At 28.5% G+C, this 17,176-nt stretch overlaps 3 protein-coding genes across 3 annotated transcripts; all 3 read right to left on the bottom strand.

The window, feature by feature from the left end:
* Positions 1 to 128: 128 nt before the first annotated feature.
* Positions 129 to 1,319, bottom strand: LOC111297055 (uncharacterized). Its single transcript, XM_022891646.2, has 2 exons — positions 1,139 to 1,319; positions 129 to 1,005 (listed from the first exon to the last, which is right to left on the bottom strand). Exons 1-2 carry the CDS (start codon positions 1,187 to 1,189, stop codon positions 274 to 276), a joined length of 783 nt encoding a protein of 260 aa, XP_022747381.2. The 5' UTR covers positions 1,190 to 1,319; the 3' UTR covers positions 129 to 273.
* A 7,784-nt stretch (positions 1,320 to 9,103) lies between these two features.
* LOC111309869 (uncharacterized) lies at positions 9,104 to 11,928 on the bottom strand. The gene is made up of 9 exons (XM_089740900.1): positions 11,802 to 11,928; positions 11,037 to 11,200; positions 10,887 to 10,924; positions 10,658 to 10,766; positions 10,521 to 10,544; positions 10,353 to 10,415; positions 9,961 to 10,129; positions 9,823 to 9,874; positions 9,104 to 9,699 (listed from the first exon to the last, which is right to left on the bottom strand). Exons 1-9 carry the CDS (start codon positions 11,845 to 11,847, stop codon positions 9,393 to 9,395), a joined length of 972 nt encoding a protein of 323 aa, XP_089597026.1. The 5' UTR covers positions 11,848 to 11,928; the 3' UTR covers positions 9,104 to 9,392.
* A 1,679-nt stretch (positions 11,929 to 13,607) lies between these two features.
* LOC149515783 (heparanase-like protein 2) lies at positions 13,608 to 16,567 on the bottom strand. The gene is made up of 9 exons (XM_089741658.1): positions 16,340 to 16,567; positions 16,084 to 16,120; positions 15,788 to 15,974; positions 15,523 to 15,677; positions 15,084 to 15,317; positions 14,738 to 14,927; positions 14,522 to 14,647; positions 14,120 to 14,219; positions 13,608 to 14,022 (listed from the first exon to the last, which is right to left on the bottom strand). The coding sequence occupies exons 1-9, from the start codon at positions 16,544 to 16,546 to the stop codon at positions 13,699 to 13,701; spliced, it is 1,560 nt and encodes a 519-aa protein (XP_089597784.1). The 5' UTR covers positions 16,547 to 16,567; the 3' UTR covers positions 13,608 to 13,698.
* Between the last annotated feature and the right edge of the window lie 609 nt (positions 16,568 to 17,176).

Genomic DNA, 17,176 nt, shown 5'->3' with positions numbered 1-17,176 from the left:
AATTTGGAACTTCTTTTCGGATTCCATTCATATACATAATTAGGAAAGTCTTGCATAAATTAAAGACATTTCAAGTCTCCATCCAACATTGGAATTTGGAGGGTAGTCAGGATATTGGATTCCTAAGGCAAAAACTAGTGTACAAAATTCTGAATTGGCACATAAATGGCCATCTAATTCATGCTGGTTTACCCTTCTTTTTTTTTTTTTTTTTATGTTAACAGCATGAAAATGATGGCATATTTGAGAATTAATTGATGCAATTGGTATTGTTCAATGGAGAACAACCTTCTGGTTCTTGGTGTTAGGAGAAAAATCGGAGCCTTCATAGTTCTCTGGACCCCTCTTCTTGCTTGAACAACCATTAAGATTGTTGACAGAGTCTTGGTTTAAGAGATGCTGCGTGGAGGAAGATATCGCCACAGGTGGGATGTCAATGGAGGTAAGTTGGGGAGGAGGATGCTGCCATTGAGGAAGTGGTCCGGCCAAGAGAAGGTTCTGCAGGAGTGGACCGGCGTCCTTCACTGCCTGCAGCAGCTTTCCTTTCTCTGGAAGTGGCCTGTTAGCTGCTAGTTTCGAGGCCTCTTGTGGAAGTGGTGATTTTGGTTGTAATGGCAGATGCACAACAGGGAGAATTGAGTCTAAACTCGGGGATGAAATCTTGCTTCTATTGCTATCAGAACTTGAGTTATGGTTGTTGGAGTCACCAGGTTTAGATTCATCTTCACTGCTACTAGAAACCCCAGAAAGTGAAGCAGTTTCTTGCTGCTGTTGTTGATGCCCATGCTCTTTCTGTTGCAGTTGTTGCTGAAGTATGAATTTCTCCAACATCATCTTCTGGCATCTAGCTTGAGCTTCATCTCTCTCTTTCAGTGTCTTGATAAGAACATCCTTGAGATGAATCAATTCAAACTCTCTTCTAGTGATCTCCTCTTTAGCTGATATCAGTGTTGTCTCTAGCTCCAAGGTTGTAAACAAGAGAGTATGCTTTAACTCTTCCATTCCCTGTCAATTGCAGAAAAAAAAGTCAGAAACTGAACACTTTTTTTAACCCCTGAAGTACAGTACTAAACCAAGAAAAACAACTCCAGACCCTATTGAGAGCAAGCAGGCCTAAAGATCTTAAAGTGTCCCTTACCTCTTCCCCATACCAATATCCCCAGCTGAGTGGACTGCATTGGTCTTCCATTGCTTTGCCAAGGTCTGAATCTACAAGTTAGGAAATGTGGTTTCTTCAGCTTCTTTATAGGAGTCGAAACACCCTGTTCCTGTTTACATTAGCCTTTCCCTATTTCTTTGTTGTCATTCATGGTCATGGGACAAGAGATTGGACAAAAAACAGATCAAGCCAAAAGCTCAGATAGGCAAAACATGTTTAGTGCAACTACCTTTTATACAGTTAGATTGAAGGGAATGTGAAATCAGCCGTAAAGGTGGAGCCAAAATCCTTCAAGTTGCAACTTTTTGGCCATATGCATGCTTGCTGCAGTAGTTGGCTCGTGTGCACATGTAAAGGTGAAAAGGTAAAATTTTTATGTTCTTTGTTGCCCAAAAAATTTGGCTCACGAAATAGAATAAGACAAGATATAATGAACAGTTACGATAATGATCAACAATCAGTCACTAGATATAATTTTCTTGAGTTATAAGTCATTCAAATGTTAGGGAATTTGCATCTAGCATTTGGCATGATCGATGAAAGATATCATGTGCTATTAGTAACATAGTTTTCTTATGTTGGGAATTATTATAATTACTATTCAAGTATTATTTATTCTTCTCAGGATAAAATTTGATTTTACCTTTAATTTAATTAGGATCCCTCATTTTGATTTCATTAATTATATAAAAAAAACTAAGTATATGTTTAATTTATAAGATAATGGATAAAATAGAATAATAATCAAACTTATATCATATTTGATTTGTATTTAAATATAATGATAAGATAACAAGGAGAATTAATCATCTTTTTTATATATGATGATTTAATCTTCTCAAAAATAATGAGAATTATTTTTAATTTATGGGATTAAATTTATTTTTTTATTAATATCCTTAAAATTATATCAATAATTTAAATTATTTAAACTTTGAAGAAAAATAATTTTGATTAATAAATAAAATTATTTTATCTTAATTCTTACACACATTAAGCACAAAATAGAATAATATTATTTATAAACCAAACATACCATAAAATTATATTTTTTGGTATTGTTGACAAACTTTACCTTTAAAAAATGTGGGCTGACCGCTATGGAAAAAATCTATGATAAAATATCAAAGGGTCAACATTTCCATCTCAAATCAAAATGCTAATGTAAACCAGTGGCATATGATTGTTCATCTCTATGTAAAAGGGTTTTAGGTTTATATCTTATTGATGACCCGTTTTTATCCTAAATTCTTAATATTTTAATTTTAGAGTTAGAACTTATATTAATCCTAAATCGATTTATGTATAAAAAAAATTAAAAAAAAAGTAAAATTGGTGCTTAGTCTAATTTATTTATATAATTATTTTTAAAAGGTAATATTTAATAAATTTAGAGTTTAAATTATCCTAACATTTACAACCTTTTCATTAATCTCAAGTTGAGACTTTTTTTTTTGTATAAAAAAAAATCTAAAAAGCCACAATTGTCTTCTTATTCCCAAAATCATATAAAACAAAAGATCATTCACTGTGGATACGAGGAAGTGTTTTTTTTTTTTTTTAAATCAATATGAATCAAAGTGACCTGTTTAGTCTACTGCTAGGAATTCTTTGGTTAGATTAAAAGAGAAATTTTATTTCTTTTTTATAAATAATGTCACAATTTGAGAATAGAAAAATATGTTTTAAGTGTTAAAATTTTAATTGTAAATTTATTAAATATTATATTTTAAAAATAATTATATAAATTAATTGATCGATTGAGTTTCGAATTCAAAGAAAGTCTTACTTTAATAGATGATTAAAGCCAAATGAAAATACACTTTGAAATATGATTAAAGCCATATGATCTACAACTACTTTCTTGCCTTAGCTTAGGTTTTCTTTTTTGACTCTTAAAAGGAAAATGTTGCTATTGATAGAGCGGATACTATACCATAAAGCATACCCTAATGGAATGTAATCCTGCTTTTTGACAAAGGCGAACTTGCAAAAAATAGCTATCCTATCAACCCTATACAAGAGGGCTTTTTTTTTGTTTTGTACATCCAAAAGGGATAATACTCTTTTTTTTTTTTGAACTAATTATTCAGAAAAATAAAATAAAATGTAAGGTGAAAAGAAAAAAGATTAGATAAATTATTAAATAAAATTATAGATATAAGATATATATTTGGAACATTATTAAATATATTTTATAATTTTAAACACGATATAATAATAAGATACAAAAATAATATAAAAATATACAAAAATGATATAGTTTAAAATTTTAATAAAAATTATATATCAATTTGACAAAAATTAAAAAATGTATTTCGTGTTAGATGTATCAATATGAATTTAACATAATAATTTTTATATTTAATATAAAATAAACATAATAAATATATACAAATTATTAAATTTATTATTAAAGATATGGTGTTTAAGAATGTTTGACTACAAAGATTCTAGGATTTTTTAAAGTATAAAGTTTAATTAACAATATAATTCGAAGAAATGAGAAATACTTTTTGTATTTATTAAAAATATTATTGTAAATTGAAGTAATGGATGTAAAACAACTTCATCATCTAACTTTGATCTTCTACATATCTTCTAATGAGGTATAAGAAGATAAAGAGATAACATTGTTAACTTATGGCATTGAGACCCTTATCGAGTTCTACCACTTTTTTTTATTGTATTTGAGATTATAAAAAATTTAATCATGATCATTGAGAAATAAGTTAAAAACTACAATAGTTTGAAAAATAAGTTTTCAAAACACAATCATTTGGTAAAAAAAAACAAACTATTTATACCCACGTAAATTTGACTATTTTATTTTAAAAAGTCAAAGAGTTAAAATTACATTATGTATTTAAAAATTAAAAGTTTTATGGCCTGAATTAAGTTTTACAAAATGTAATTTCAACACAAGTATCATTATATATAAATCATATTATTATTTTCTTTTTATTTAAAAGGAATTGCATGTAGTTTAGTTCAATTCAAATTATTTATGTCAATAGGACGATAACTATACAAATAAATATGTATGTATCAACTATCAACCCTACGTATGTGATGTGAGCCCACGCGTATCATGATTAAATACATTGAGCCCACGCGGCGTATGCTTAGGGACAACCATTCCCCACCTTGAAATTTTACACAGTTCATTGGACTAATCTTTTATTGTTTTTAAGCAATATTTATTTTTTTAAAAAAATAGTCCAAATTAAAATGTTGACAATGAAGCTTCACAATAATTTGTCAAGATTTGTTATATTTCAAATAAATATAATAATTCATATATTTTTATCATATTTATTTATGTCAAATACTATAAAAAAATAAAAATTATCGTATGTAATATAAAATATATATTTTAAATTTATATAAAAAATATATCAAAATTTTAATTCATATTATTATATTATATTTAAAATTATTAAATTTAATGTCAAATACCAAGATAAAACACCCCTCCCCTCAATATCTATTTTTCTTTCTCATCCAACTTGAAATTATGTCTAGAATAACGTGTACATTAGTATCTTTTTAATTCTCTCTCAATGATTTCCAAAAGTTCCCACCAAAAATTTGGTAAAGAAAAGGAATAAAATGGTAGGTCCTCAAACTCCACATGAATCCCCCCTTTTGGACAACAAGCATATCCCCTTTAAAGGGAAAAAAAGTTTTCAACCAAAGGCTTCCATTTTGACCAATCCCCTTTTTTTTGGCCTAACATTAAACCCATGTTAACGCGTGGGTCCTTCACCTCCTCTACATAATTTGAAAAAAAAAAATTAATATGAAGTTTTTTTCAGTAAAATTTAGGAAATTTTTTATTAAAAATATTTTAATAAAAATTCAAATCAAAAATCAAAATTAATGAATTGATAGAATTTAATAAAAATATCAATAATTTATATAAAAATTTTAAAATATAATTTATAATTTAAATTTGATGAATAATTATTCAATGATAAAAATTTTATCAAATTTTTTATTAAAAATATTTATTTAAAAAATATGTCAATTTTTTTTTTCAAAATTTACTTACTTAATCTATATAATAGATATTTCAATTTTAATTTTTATTAAATCATTTCTAATAAAAAATTTAGAAACTTTATTTAAAAAACTTAACTAATTAAATCTTTCCTATTTACACATCCCACGGTCACATCTGCACATGTATTTAGCTTTGGGTTTACTTTCATCTTTTGATTTTTTTGTGAGGTTTTTTTTCTCGGGTGCAATCAAAATCTGACACATTACAACCAAGGAAAATTGTATTTTCAATTGCGTATTCAATCAATTTCAACGAAAAGACCAGAGATTAAAATGGTAGAATATAGAGGGCTTTGAAGAAAAATTATATAAAACGTCAATATTTATTAATTTATTTAATTTTTGACATGTAATCATACTTTTAAACACGTCAAGCTTCACTTTTTAATCATATTTAATGAGTATAATATTAATCTCTATCTAATTAATTATAATTATCAATTTTTTATAGTTGATGAGATTTTTGTAAAATTATGTGTATATGGTATCATTTAATAACATAATTTCTTTTTTTTTTTATACATACATAAAGAAATTTAAGGAAAAAAAAACTTTGAATCTTCATTTTTAACCTTTCTAAAGATGAATACCATTTGTTTGATTAAGCTTGAATTGTTCAGGAAGATTTAATTTAGGAATAGTTAAAGATATTGTAAGAGTTAAAATTCGGACTTTAAATCATTTCTCGAAAATGATTATATGAATTAATTTAGTTAATTAAGAGTTTCTCTTTATTCTTTTTTAACCTTTTAATCCTAATTTTATAGCTAAATTTGGAATTTTTTACCCTTCTGATAATTTGAAATTAAAATTGTCGGATTCAAAGTCAAGTTCTCTTTTAAAGAGTTAAATTTTGATTATTATTACCATCTCTTAAATCTTAAATTCAGTCAATAAATGTGTGATTTGTTGATAAAATATTAAATTTATAATTTTAATGATCCGATAATTTCTAACAATTTCAAATACAAAAAAAAAATCAATAATGTTGTATTTCACTATGGACAAACCTATTTGTCTTAATCACTATATATATATATATATATATATATATATATATATAAAACATTGTTTTCATCTTGATTGAATTAATTTCAATGTAAAAACAGTGTTAAGGCAGCTAACACTGTAATTACAAAATTTTAGGTTGATTGATTTGGTTTAATTTCTAAAAAATACATGGTCTTAGATTCTATACCTTTCCTTTTCCACTTAAATGGCTTTTCACAGAGCTTTTCTTCTACTATGACCCATTGTCCTCAGTCTTCAACTAAAGTCTCAAGTTAGTTAATGAAATTGAAATGTTGAAACAATCTACTCTAATTTTTTTAAAGATAAAAATTTTTAGGTTTTGTCGGGTACATTTGTTTTTTAAGGATTCAAGCAAAATCTAAGTAAGAAGTATAATTTTTTCTAGCTAGTAAAATAATCTATACAATAAGCAAATTGTTTAAGATTAATGCATTAAGTAAAGTATTTTAAACATAAAACAACCAATTATAAGTGAAGAAATTAATATAGTTATTATAAAAATGTGAGAAAAAAAATTCATGCTATGATGAATTAAGCTACTTCTAGTTCAATAACTTTCTTTTAATGAATTTTCTTCTCAATAAAAACAAAAACTAATTAAAGTCAAATTAGAAGTTTTGGGGTGAAATTTTCAAAGGTGAAGAATTAAATTTAAGCATTGAAATTTATAGGGTGAGATTAGAGATGGTAAAATTTGATCGAACCTGAAAATCTATCTAGAAATTGTCCTGATGACTTCAAGACTCGATTCAATTTGATTTAAAAAAAAAAAAAATCAAATGCTCCAATCTGAAAACATCAAACTCAAGAAAATTCGGAAGTGATCTAATCTCAAAATATCCCAAGCTTGAAGTGATCTCAACATGAAATAATTTAAAATTGTAATAATTTAAATTTGAAATTAATCTGATTCAAAATTCATAAAAACTCATAATTTAATTTAAAAATAAATGAATTATAATTAACTCGAGATTGATTGAACCCAAATTTAATTTTGAGATATTTCGAATTTATTACATTTGAATCCACATTAATTTAAATTTAAAATAATTGGCATCTCTAGGTGGGTTATGATTTTTTTATTATATAATTTACAATCATAGATTATTTCTAATTGTGCAACGACGCGGTTTTGGAGTTGGAAAGCAATGAAAGTGATGGAATTCTCTTTCTCCTCCCCTTTTCCTCTGTGCATGTTAAGAGTTTGATGGGATAATGGACCCACAAGAAAGTTTTTCTTCTTTTTTTTTTTTTTTTCCTGTTTTTTTTGTCTTTTGTTTGGCAATGAAAACGATTGGATAAATGCAGGACCCAAGGAAAAAGAAAGAGAAAAAGATATTGGTATATAGGTAGATACTGGAGAATACAAACAAAAAATTAAAGATGAACCCCATGAACAAGATCTTATCACGGTTCAAATACCATACTTAATTGTCGGATAGAATACCCAATTTGTCAATGGTCATTTCATGTCATATATAAACATAATTTTAATGTGAATCTGGTTTTAAACTTAGGATCCATTTGAAAATCTGATTAAAAAACTCCATTGTATTAAAAAAAAAAAATTATATGATTGAATTTTTTTCAATCGGATTTTCAAATGAAACTTTAATAAAGTACAAAACAGGAGCAAAAATATAATTAAATAAAACTTAAATCATGCACCGAATCAACCTTGCATGTGATTGGTTTATATATGATTTGTACGTTTTGGTACATGTGAATCATAGATGACATGAATATCTTGCGTGGAACAAAATCAAACTTCACATGTCATCAATTTTGTAGTTAAAATGCAATTGTCTGAATATAATTATGTGTTCTGTATTTAAAATTTTTTTTTTTGAGGTAATACCGGAATTTGGGTTTAATTTGGGTCGAGCTGAGCCTAAAAAAATGTAGCCAATAGCCAGACAACTGAACATAAATACCGGCCTATTTTGTTAAGCCTACACAAACTTGCGAAACAGCTGCAAAGGGGCCAGCCTGTCATAGCCCAGACATCGACCAAGTCTAACTTGGAATGCCAGCAAGGTTTTAAAGGGTAAAAACATTTCTCGGATTTGACTTAAAAATACTCAAATTTCACTCGCACGTTGTCCATCCGAGCTAAGTTTGAGCTAATCATATTTTTATTATTTATTTAATAATATATTATATTAATAAAATTATTATTTAATATTTTAATTTAAGATATTAATTTAATAAAAATATTATATTTATATATAATTAAAATATAATGTATATTAAAAATAATAATATTTTTTGAATATTATATTAAAATAAAACTATTAAATTAATTTCAAATCAAATCAATTTGATTATAATTATATATATGTGCAAATTGAATAAAAATAGTATTTTAATAAAAATTGAGTCAAAATTAAATATATGTTTTATAAAATTGAATTAAATCCGTTATTATTGCTCGATTTAAATGACTAAGTTTTGAATTTTTAGTATTCTTTAATATTATATATAAATAAATATTATATTTTAATTTTTAATTTGAACTCAGATATTCAAACTTATATCAATCAATAATATGCGTACCTCGACTGTTTTTCAAGCTGAGCTAGAGCACAAATAAATGAAGCTCGAGCTCCATTGAGTGTCAAATTTTTATTAATCGACACTAACATTGGGGACTCAGCTCGATCAGTTATATTGGAAAGTAATTGACAAAAATTAAGGAGGTCTCAACCCATGAAACAGAATTCTAAGACTGAGAATTGATCCAAGTCATTGAAATTTTTTAGGCAAATTCTCTTTCAAGAAATCCAGTCCCACACAATCTTTTTATAATCTTGCAATCACAAAAGCTTGTTTAAAAGAAAAAAAGGATAACACATCAACCTGCAAATGTATATCAAAACTTGTACAAATATTCAACTACAACCCAGTTAACAACTTGGAAGTCAATTTCAGGCAATTCCGATTGTCATCCATGGATGATGCATTCGCTTAGAAATGTAAAGCAAATTAGAAGCATGTAGGCCAAACAGAAAAAGGACAGTTTTTTACGAATATTATACAGAAACAACAGCATTGTGGTACACGTAAATTAGGTGCATCTCAGCCTACTTGAAATACACCCTTAGCAAAATGCAGGGTAGAAGCAAAGAAAATGAACTCACTCTTCTCTACGCATCTTCGCATTAAGCTTCATTTCCTTGTAGGATTGGACCTTCTCAGCTGCACGGCGCAAAGGCCTTCCCACAGATACTCTCCTAATTTCTTGAGATTCATTTCTAGTGGTGATACATCCTTCATCATGCTCTCTTTTGACTGATGAACCAGAAGTTATTGGGCCACTCTCATGCACCTTATCATCACAGGAAGAAGAAACTAGAAATTTTGTATTATCTGCCTCAAACACATCTTTAGTCATATCTGGTTCTTGGGCTTTCAACCTAGCAGATTGCCTTCTTAAACATACCCTGATAGGAAAACATAAAAGAAATCATAAATTTCCATCCTTGTGAAGTTTTCAGTAAAAACCTAAAGATTGCACTGTTATTGAAAAAATAATTTGCACAAAGCAATAAAAATTGTACAGAAACCTTTTGTTATTGACCCCCTCCTCCGCTTGGACTGGTTTAATATTAGAAAGGCCTGAAGCAGCATGCAAATAATAAGTGAAGATGGTTTAATGAAAAACATCAATTATTTTCAAATGAAGTTCCTGTCAAGCAAGTTACATAGGCTTTTTGATTGCCACCTCCTGTTCGTATTGCAAGGTTTATTCTCTCCATCTTCTTCTTTAAGAGATTCACTTGCCTTGTCACACCTGTTCGTATTACAAGGTCTATCCTCTTTATCTTCTTTTTTAAGGGATTCACCTGCCTTGCCACACTTGTTTGTTCCTACCTTCAAACCATGGAAAGAATTTGTAAATAACATGGGATTTTGATAAGAAAAACCAATCCAGATGCTGGAAGTAATTCTATTTAATAACTCATTTCCAGATGTTGGGCAAGCCACAATTTTGGCTTTCTTCTGACAACAAGCACAGAATTTAGTAATCAAAAACAGAATCTAATAATAACCTGACTAACATGCACTCAGTTGAGCAGACTATTACAAAAGATACCTCTGATTTTATTGCTTTAAGCACAGCATTTTTACATCCCAGCTCATGTTTAAGGGCTTTTAGCTGAAAAGGAAAACAACTCAATGGTGAAGTTCCAAAAATATACAATAGAACAAAAAGGACTGTGCAAGACCAGATTAAAGAAACATAGATGTCCAGAAAATATACCCTATCTTTGCCTGAATTAAGTTCCTGCAAAACCAAAGTAAGACATCAACCTCGTTAGAGGGTCAGAATATCATAAAAATATGCCTCCTAGATTTACAAAACAGAGAAACAGACAATAATTAAAACTACTAACGTACTGCTAACATCTGGCTGTTTGCCTGGGCAAGTAGCAAATTCTGTTGCTGAAACTTCTCCAAATTGATTCTCAGTTTCTGTAACTCAATTCCACTCAATTCAACGACTTTACTGTCCAACCAAATTAAGAAAAACTCATAAAGAAGAAAGTCATGCCAGGCACAAATAACAGCATACAAAGGTTAGAGGGGGAAGTGAAAGAAACCAAATAAAATCAATCATATAGGATACTTTTGGTCTGCAAGAACTTTCATCAGTGTCATGTTTTCCTGGAAGACAGATTCAAATAAAACCCCTTAGTAAGCTAAATGAACACAAAAAAAAATCCAAGGGAGAAAACCAAAGGAAAGAAAATTGCGTTAATTGCAGTTTAAATTATACGTGTTGGAGCTTGTCGATGTAATCTTTGCTCCTGAGTGAAGCAGGTTGTAGAAGCAGCTTTGCACCTTGTGTCAACACTATGGGTTGCTGCCGCAAGTTGGTTATGTCACTAAGCCCTTTCCTTGGTGCATTATTTTCCACATCCTTGCCTTTCAGCTCATTACCTGAAATCCCAAACAGATTTTTTCAAGTCATTCAACAAACATAAGCCTGTTAAAAAACCCTAATCATTCATTTGCTTTCAAACCACAAGAAAAAAAAATTCTTAACCTCTATACCAACTCAGAGCAAATAAAAATTTCAACTTTCCAGCATTTCTCAAGCTTCCAAATAAACTAATTAAAATATTCTAATCTCACATTATAAAAAAACGAAAAAAGAGAGAAATTCTAATCTCACTAACAATTAACAAAACCTAATGCTAAAATGTAATTTACAGAAAAAAAAACCCTAATCAGTAATCAGTTTTATAAACCCTAAACCAGTTTTTTGATTAACTATTATGCACAAAAAATTACATTCTATGATTAGGGTTTATTCCCCAATCTAATCCGCGCAAAAATGTTATTCCTAATCTGAATCTTCCAATATTTAAAATTATAAAATTTATCGAAATAACAAGAAAAGGATTCGAAAGAATCGGTGAAATTACCTTTCGGGGAGAAAGGAATAATGCTTGTAAAAATTGGATAAAATTTTATTAAAAATCCAACAAAATTCAGGGTGAAATCAAGAAATAAAGAGGCGTTAAAGGAATCGAAGTACCTGAAACGACGCTGGTTTCTGTGTCGAGAATCGTGAAATTTTCCATTGCGAAGACTGAGCTAAAAATCTCTCTCTCTCTCGAATATGGGGGGAAAGTGGGAAAAGCAAGATAAGGGTAAAATAGTAAATTACAATTGAGGTTCAGACATGCAGACTTAACGGGTTTCCAAGGCTAAGCCGCCCGAACCTGTTTTCAAACTATTTTTTATGAAATGTTAAAAAACCCTTGTAGTTTTTTACACTTTTAAATAAGCCCTCATCTCATTATTGTACCCAATTATGTTTTAAATTTTTTTATTTAATCAAATTCTTAAAATATTATTTTTTTCTAATTAAATTCTTAAAGTACTATTTTTGTTTAATTAAACGCCTATTGTCTAACAAATTTTGGTGATTTTCTTATAAAATAAAAGCTTATTTAAACAAAATTTGAAATTTAATTCAATTTATTCATAAAATCACTTTTAAAAAGTGACATACAACATGTTTAAAATTCGAATTTTAATATTTACAAATAAATTTTTTTAATCTAAAGTTACTATCTCTTTTATACAAAAAAAAATTACTTAAATAAAAATAATGCTGTAAGAGTTTAATTTGATATAGTAGAAAGATTAGAGTTTATTTACGAAATTAAAAAAACATAGGGGCTTTTTGAATATTTTCCAATTTAAATATTTAAATTGTTCATTTAATACACTATTTTTATCAAATTAAAAAGTGGATGTATTAATTGCAAAATTATTTTCATAAATATTACTTTAATGATTTGTTAAAAGTTACCCGTTTAAACATGTTTCTTAAAATAATTGTGTTGACACTAATAATTGATGGTTTGAGTGTTAACTTATACTACCTATTAACTATGAAAAAAAAAAACCCAAACTATTACGAGTTTTAATTTCATAGATTCAGTTTTGGGGTAATTATCACGTAATTTTGATGTAGTTTAATTATGTATAAGACGATTAGGGTTATTATTTAAATGTTATTTGATCTTATAATTTTGTTTATTATTCGATAATATTATCACTTCCAAAGAAAACCTCATGCTTTGTGTTAATAAAAATCTGATAACTTAAAATACGATATGAAAATAAAATATAAGGTGATATGGTTTAAAAATTTTATAATTATTATATATAAGTTTAATAAAATAAAAAAATATTTTATATTTTTATATCGACACGAATTATAACACATAATTTTCGTGTAAAATACTATATGAATACATAAATTTTAATATTTTATATGATATAAATAAATAAATCATCAAATTTACAGTGTTAATCTAAACTCTTTCTTATGCTTTAAAATGATATTAAAGTTTTAAAATTCTATCTATTGGAGAAACTTTTGCAATAGTAGTTGGCTTTTGACATCACTTAGAGGGTGGAACAAATAACATTGTATTTTGATAATTTTCTTTCTTTATTATACCTATAGATGAGGAATTCACTTTCTCTATAGGTGAGAAATTCACTTACTCTATTAGTCAATGATAAGTGCATGTATGTTTTCACAAATTGCATGGATTCAAATCTCTCAACCCCTCACTCCAAATTGAAATAATAATAAAAATCAAATTCAAAATTTAACTTAATTGATTTATTTTAAAAATTTGTATCAAATAAATTTGAATTTCAAATTTTAATACCTGCAACTCATTTTTCTATCCCCATACTATAACTTCATTTGTATATATATATAAAACAAAAAAAAAAAAACAACAAAAGGAAATTGGGTCAATGACTTTTTTATTCCTTTATTATGTAACTACAAGTTATCAATAAAAATTGAACATCAAGAACCTAGCTTAACCAAGATCTACAATAAGAAACCTAGCTTAACCAAGGTCTACAATTCTTATTCCTAAAGAAGGAAAATATATTATGTTCTAAGCACAAGCCGGAGCATTGAAGTCTCTGACAGTTACATAGACGATTGAATGAGGTGCAACAATGATGGGAGTAGCAGCGTCGACAAGCTTTGGATTCAGCTTAGGAATGTCGAATGAATCCGAGAGTTTCAATGGAGTTCCATTCAACAACATAATATCACTTTGTATATTTCCATCTTTTGGAGTCAAATGGTACTCTTCTCTTTCCTTCTTTCCTTCGAATTTGAAATTAGGCCTCACATGGAAATTTACATCATGTGAAAGCTTGACTTCGAAGGAAGTTTTGGTCGACAGGTTGATCAAAATTAGAGAAATCCCCGGCTGCCGATCCAAAAAAAAAAAAAAAAAAGAATGATAAATTTAGTAGAAAATTGAAGGAAAGCTTGGATATGAACAAAATTTAATCAAATTCAATTACCTTTTTCTTTGCACAATGAGAATATACACGCAAATATGGAGAACCCTTGTGAGTAGCTGAGAGTACTTTGCTTCCCATAAGTTGGTTCCACAAAAGTGCACTGCCAGAAATATTTTAATAAATTAAAAGAAAGTAAATGAAATGCTAATGAAAACTTACTGAAAATTGAAATTTATAGCTATACAATAATATATGGAAACACCATGTTAGGGTTTAAAACAATAATTTTAAGGTCTCAAATTCGAAAAAATTTGTGGAACAAGATAACTACCTTCGTGCCAATATCACATGTACAAAAGCGACAATATATAAGATATGCAAAGCAAGTCAAAATATAGGGTTAGGAAAAGAGATTATAAGTGTTGAATTCAAATTTCAAATCTGTTAAATGCAGATACTTGCCCATAATAGTCTGGATTGGGGATAAATGTTGTAGTATTAAGGAGAGCATAATTTCCACCAATCAAAGCTTGTCTGCAGTAAACCTTGTGGTTGTAGGTTGAAGTCATCCCCAACTGATCCAAATACCTATCAGATTCAAAAGTTAATCACTAATGTTTAATCTGCCATACACAGAAATAAGTGGCTGATGGTAAGGAAAATGAACAAAACCCCTACCAAAAGCCATCCGCGAAGGTACGAGACACATATTTGCCCCCACTATTATAAGCTCCACCTGATTCCCCAACCCATGCTCCTGACCATGGTGCATAATTGTCAACCGCCTTTGAAACATCTTTAAATGTCTGAGCAATTCGACTCAGGTAAAATGGATCCTGAACATGCTTGATGAGGTCTGGACTGTCACCTGCATCAATCATTGAATTAAACATGAGCCATACGTAACTGATAATTCGTGTATTTGTTTTTGTGTTGTTTCATCGTGTGTCTAAAAATGCCAGGTCCATATGCATATACCAGCTTTTTACGAAACATTGAATTGATTCAAATGAATATATATAACCTGGTCCAAGATTGTAGATATGGTGTGTGACTCCATCAAGAACATCAGGTCCTGTGGCTTCCAGGAAGATATTGAACCATTTCTCATCATAAAACCCACCAGGGCCTAAAACCTTTGGTTGAGTAGTGGGATCAGGATACAACTCTTTGACGAGATTCTTGAGTGCTATAACATCTTTAGCATACTGTGCAGCCTCAACCCTTGCAGCTACCCCAGACCCGCATAGTTCATTTCCTAAAAAAAATTGTATTCATGATCATGTGGACCAAAAATGGTATATCAAAGTCAATCTTATATGCCAATAGACACATTCTTTGTTAAATCAATCTTGACAACTTCAAATATTAAAAAAAATGAATCTTATATAAATTAGCTTGAGAAAGTACTAAAAAAAAGGCCAATTTTATATAAATTAGCTTGAGATGGTAATGTTAATTACCGAGTTCGTATGAATCAATTTTGTATCCTTTGGAAATAGTATACTTCATGAGATCCTGAGAATTCTTTGAAAACCAATCACCAACCCAAAGATCCTTCTCAGTTTTAGACTTTTGTCTTCCAATAAGAGCATTCAAGCTGAAAGTAACACTTGCTCTGCAAAAAATGAGAATAATAGAGATCATATATAGTTTTAGTGATCAAATTCTAACAACCTCAAGTATTAAAAATAAAAAAGTTAAAATTAAATAGAGTAAATGTAATACCCAGATCGGTTGAAAAACTCATTGAGCTCGTCCCATCTCTTCATGTCAAGGCATCCTATGGAAAATCCAAATAAAAATTCCTCTTCTTTTTTCTTAAAATGATGGCACTTCTTGACATTATTTCTAACATTATACACAAGTTGATCTTGCAATGATCCTCCAACTCTAATTCTCAAAGGATTGAATGCTGAAAATAGTTTTCCACCGTTAGTCTGAAACTCTTCTCATCAAATTTAAAAAACTAAGTAGTACACAAAACTCCAAGGCACATTCATTAGAATAGCTTCAACACTCACCCTTTACAGCTTTTTCTAGAATCTTGTTGTTCAAATCCTACACATGAAAATGTCAGAAAAAAAACAATAAACATGTTAGATTTTAAGTAAACATCACTATATTGCCTGAGTTCGAATTAGCCAGAATTTTAGAAAAATAATTTCTCTTAAACTCGTTACTTGAACCAGATCAAATATATATATATATACTAGATAAAGCTCAATAACTCTTTACAACTTAAACAAATATGCACTCAAGTTAAAGAGAATAAATTACCAGGTTGAAAAGTCCAGCCTTTCCCCAAGGACACTGGCCGTAATCACATTTCTCAGGAGGCCACCAATCCAAAGTAACACAAATGAAATGATCATCTGTTTTGGCAATTGAAGTTGCTCCTTGAATTACAACTTCCACATTTTCTGCCAATGAGAGCGACAACCATGACAGAAGCACCATGCAAAACATTATGCCATTGAAATCCATCCTCGCAAAAATATAAAAATTACAACCAAGAGCAAGAGAAAATGTTAATACTAAGCCTCAACGAACTGATACAAAAAAGGTGACTGAATGAATACTTATATATTGGATTATTAGTAGCTCATTAGAGTTGTAGATGAAGTCAACTGCCTAACACATTAGAACTGATCTCTTTAAAAGATTATCATAAGTTTTGACGTGAAAGAATTAATTAAAGATAAATTAGAGTTCTCTTTTATCAAATAAAAAAGTAAATGTAAAATTTATTTTATAGTTAGGAATTAAAACGTTAATGGTTTGTAAAATAAAGGAAATTAAGAATTTACTAAATATATATCTATAGTTTTTAATCTATCTCTATCATTATATCTATATTTATATTTCTATCTAAATAAATATTATATTTATATAAAAATACAGATATTGTTGAACTTCTGGATTAACAAAAACAAACATAATGTTATATATATATATATATATATATATATATATATATACTCTATCCAAAAATATTGTCCCGCTTGTCTTTCAAGGGTTAAAATTTTCTAATTTGACTTTATTTAATTTTAAATATATTAGTAGCTAATATATGAAAATTTGATTTTTGAAAACTTTGAATAAATTTATTTTAAA

Source organism: Durio zibethinus, chromosome 12, assembly GCF_047325235.1.
Source record: "Durio zibethinus cultivar Kanyao isolate XHJ-2024 chromosome 12, ASM4732523v1, whole genome shotgun sequence".
Taxonomy (NCBI): Eukaryota; Viridiplantae; Streptophyta; class Magnoliopsida; order Malvales; family Malvaceae; genus Durio; species Durio zibethinus.
This window is presented reverse-complemented; position numbering and strand designations above follow the sequence as displayed.

Excerpts from the sequence above, each read along its gene's own strand:
- LOC111309869 (XM_089740900.1), bottom strand. The coding sequence starts at position 11,847 with ATGGAAAATTTCACGATTCTCGACACAGAAACCAGCGTCGTTTCAG. Across the intron at positions 10,416-10,520 it reads TTAATTCAGGCAAAGATAGG|CTAAAAGCCCTTAAACATGA; the intron begins GTATATTTTCTG and ends TTTCCTTTTCAG. Across the intron at positions 9,875-9,960 it reads GTGGCAATCAAAAAGCCTAT|GCCTTTCTAATATTAAACCA; the intron begins GTAACTTGCTTG and ends ATGCTGCTTCAG.
- LOC111297055 (XM_022891646.2), bottom strand. The coding sequence starts at position 1,189 with ATGGAAGACCAATGCAGTCCACTCAGCTGGGGATATTGGTATGGGGAA. Across the intron at positions 1,006-1,138 it reads GATATTGGTATGGGGAAGAG|GGAATGGAAGAGTTAAAGCA; the intron begins GTAAGGGACACT and ends TGCAATTGACAG.
- LOC149515783 (XM_089741658.1), bottom strand. The coding sequence starts at position 16,546 with ATGGATTTCAATGGCATAATGTTTTGCATGGTGCTTCTGTCATGGTTG. Across the intron at positions 15,678-15,787 it reads GAGTTTTTCAACCGATCTGG|AGCAAGTGTTACTTTCAGCT; the intron begins GTATTACATTTA and ends CATTTTTTGCAG. Across the intron at positions 14,648-14,737 it reads ACCTTCGCGGATGGCTTTTG|GTATTTGGATCAGTTGGGGA; the intron begins GTAGGGGTTTTG and ends TGAATCTGATAG.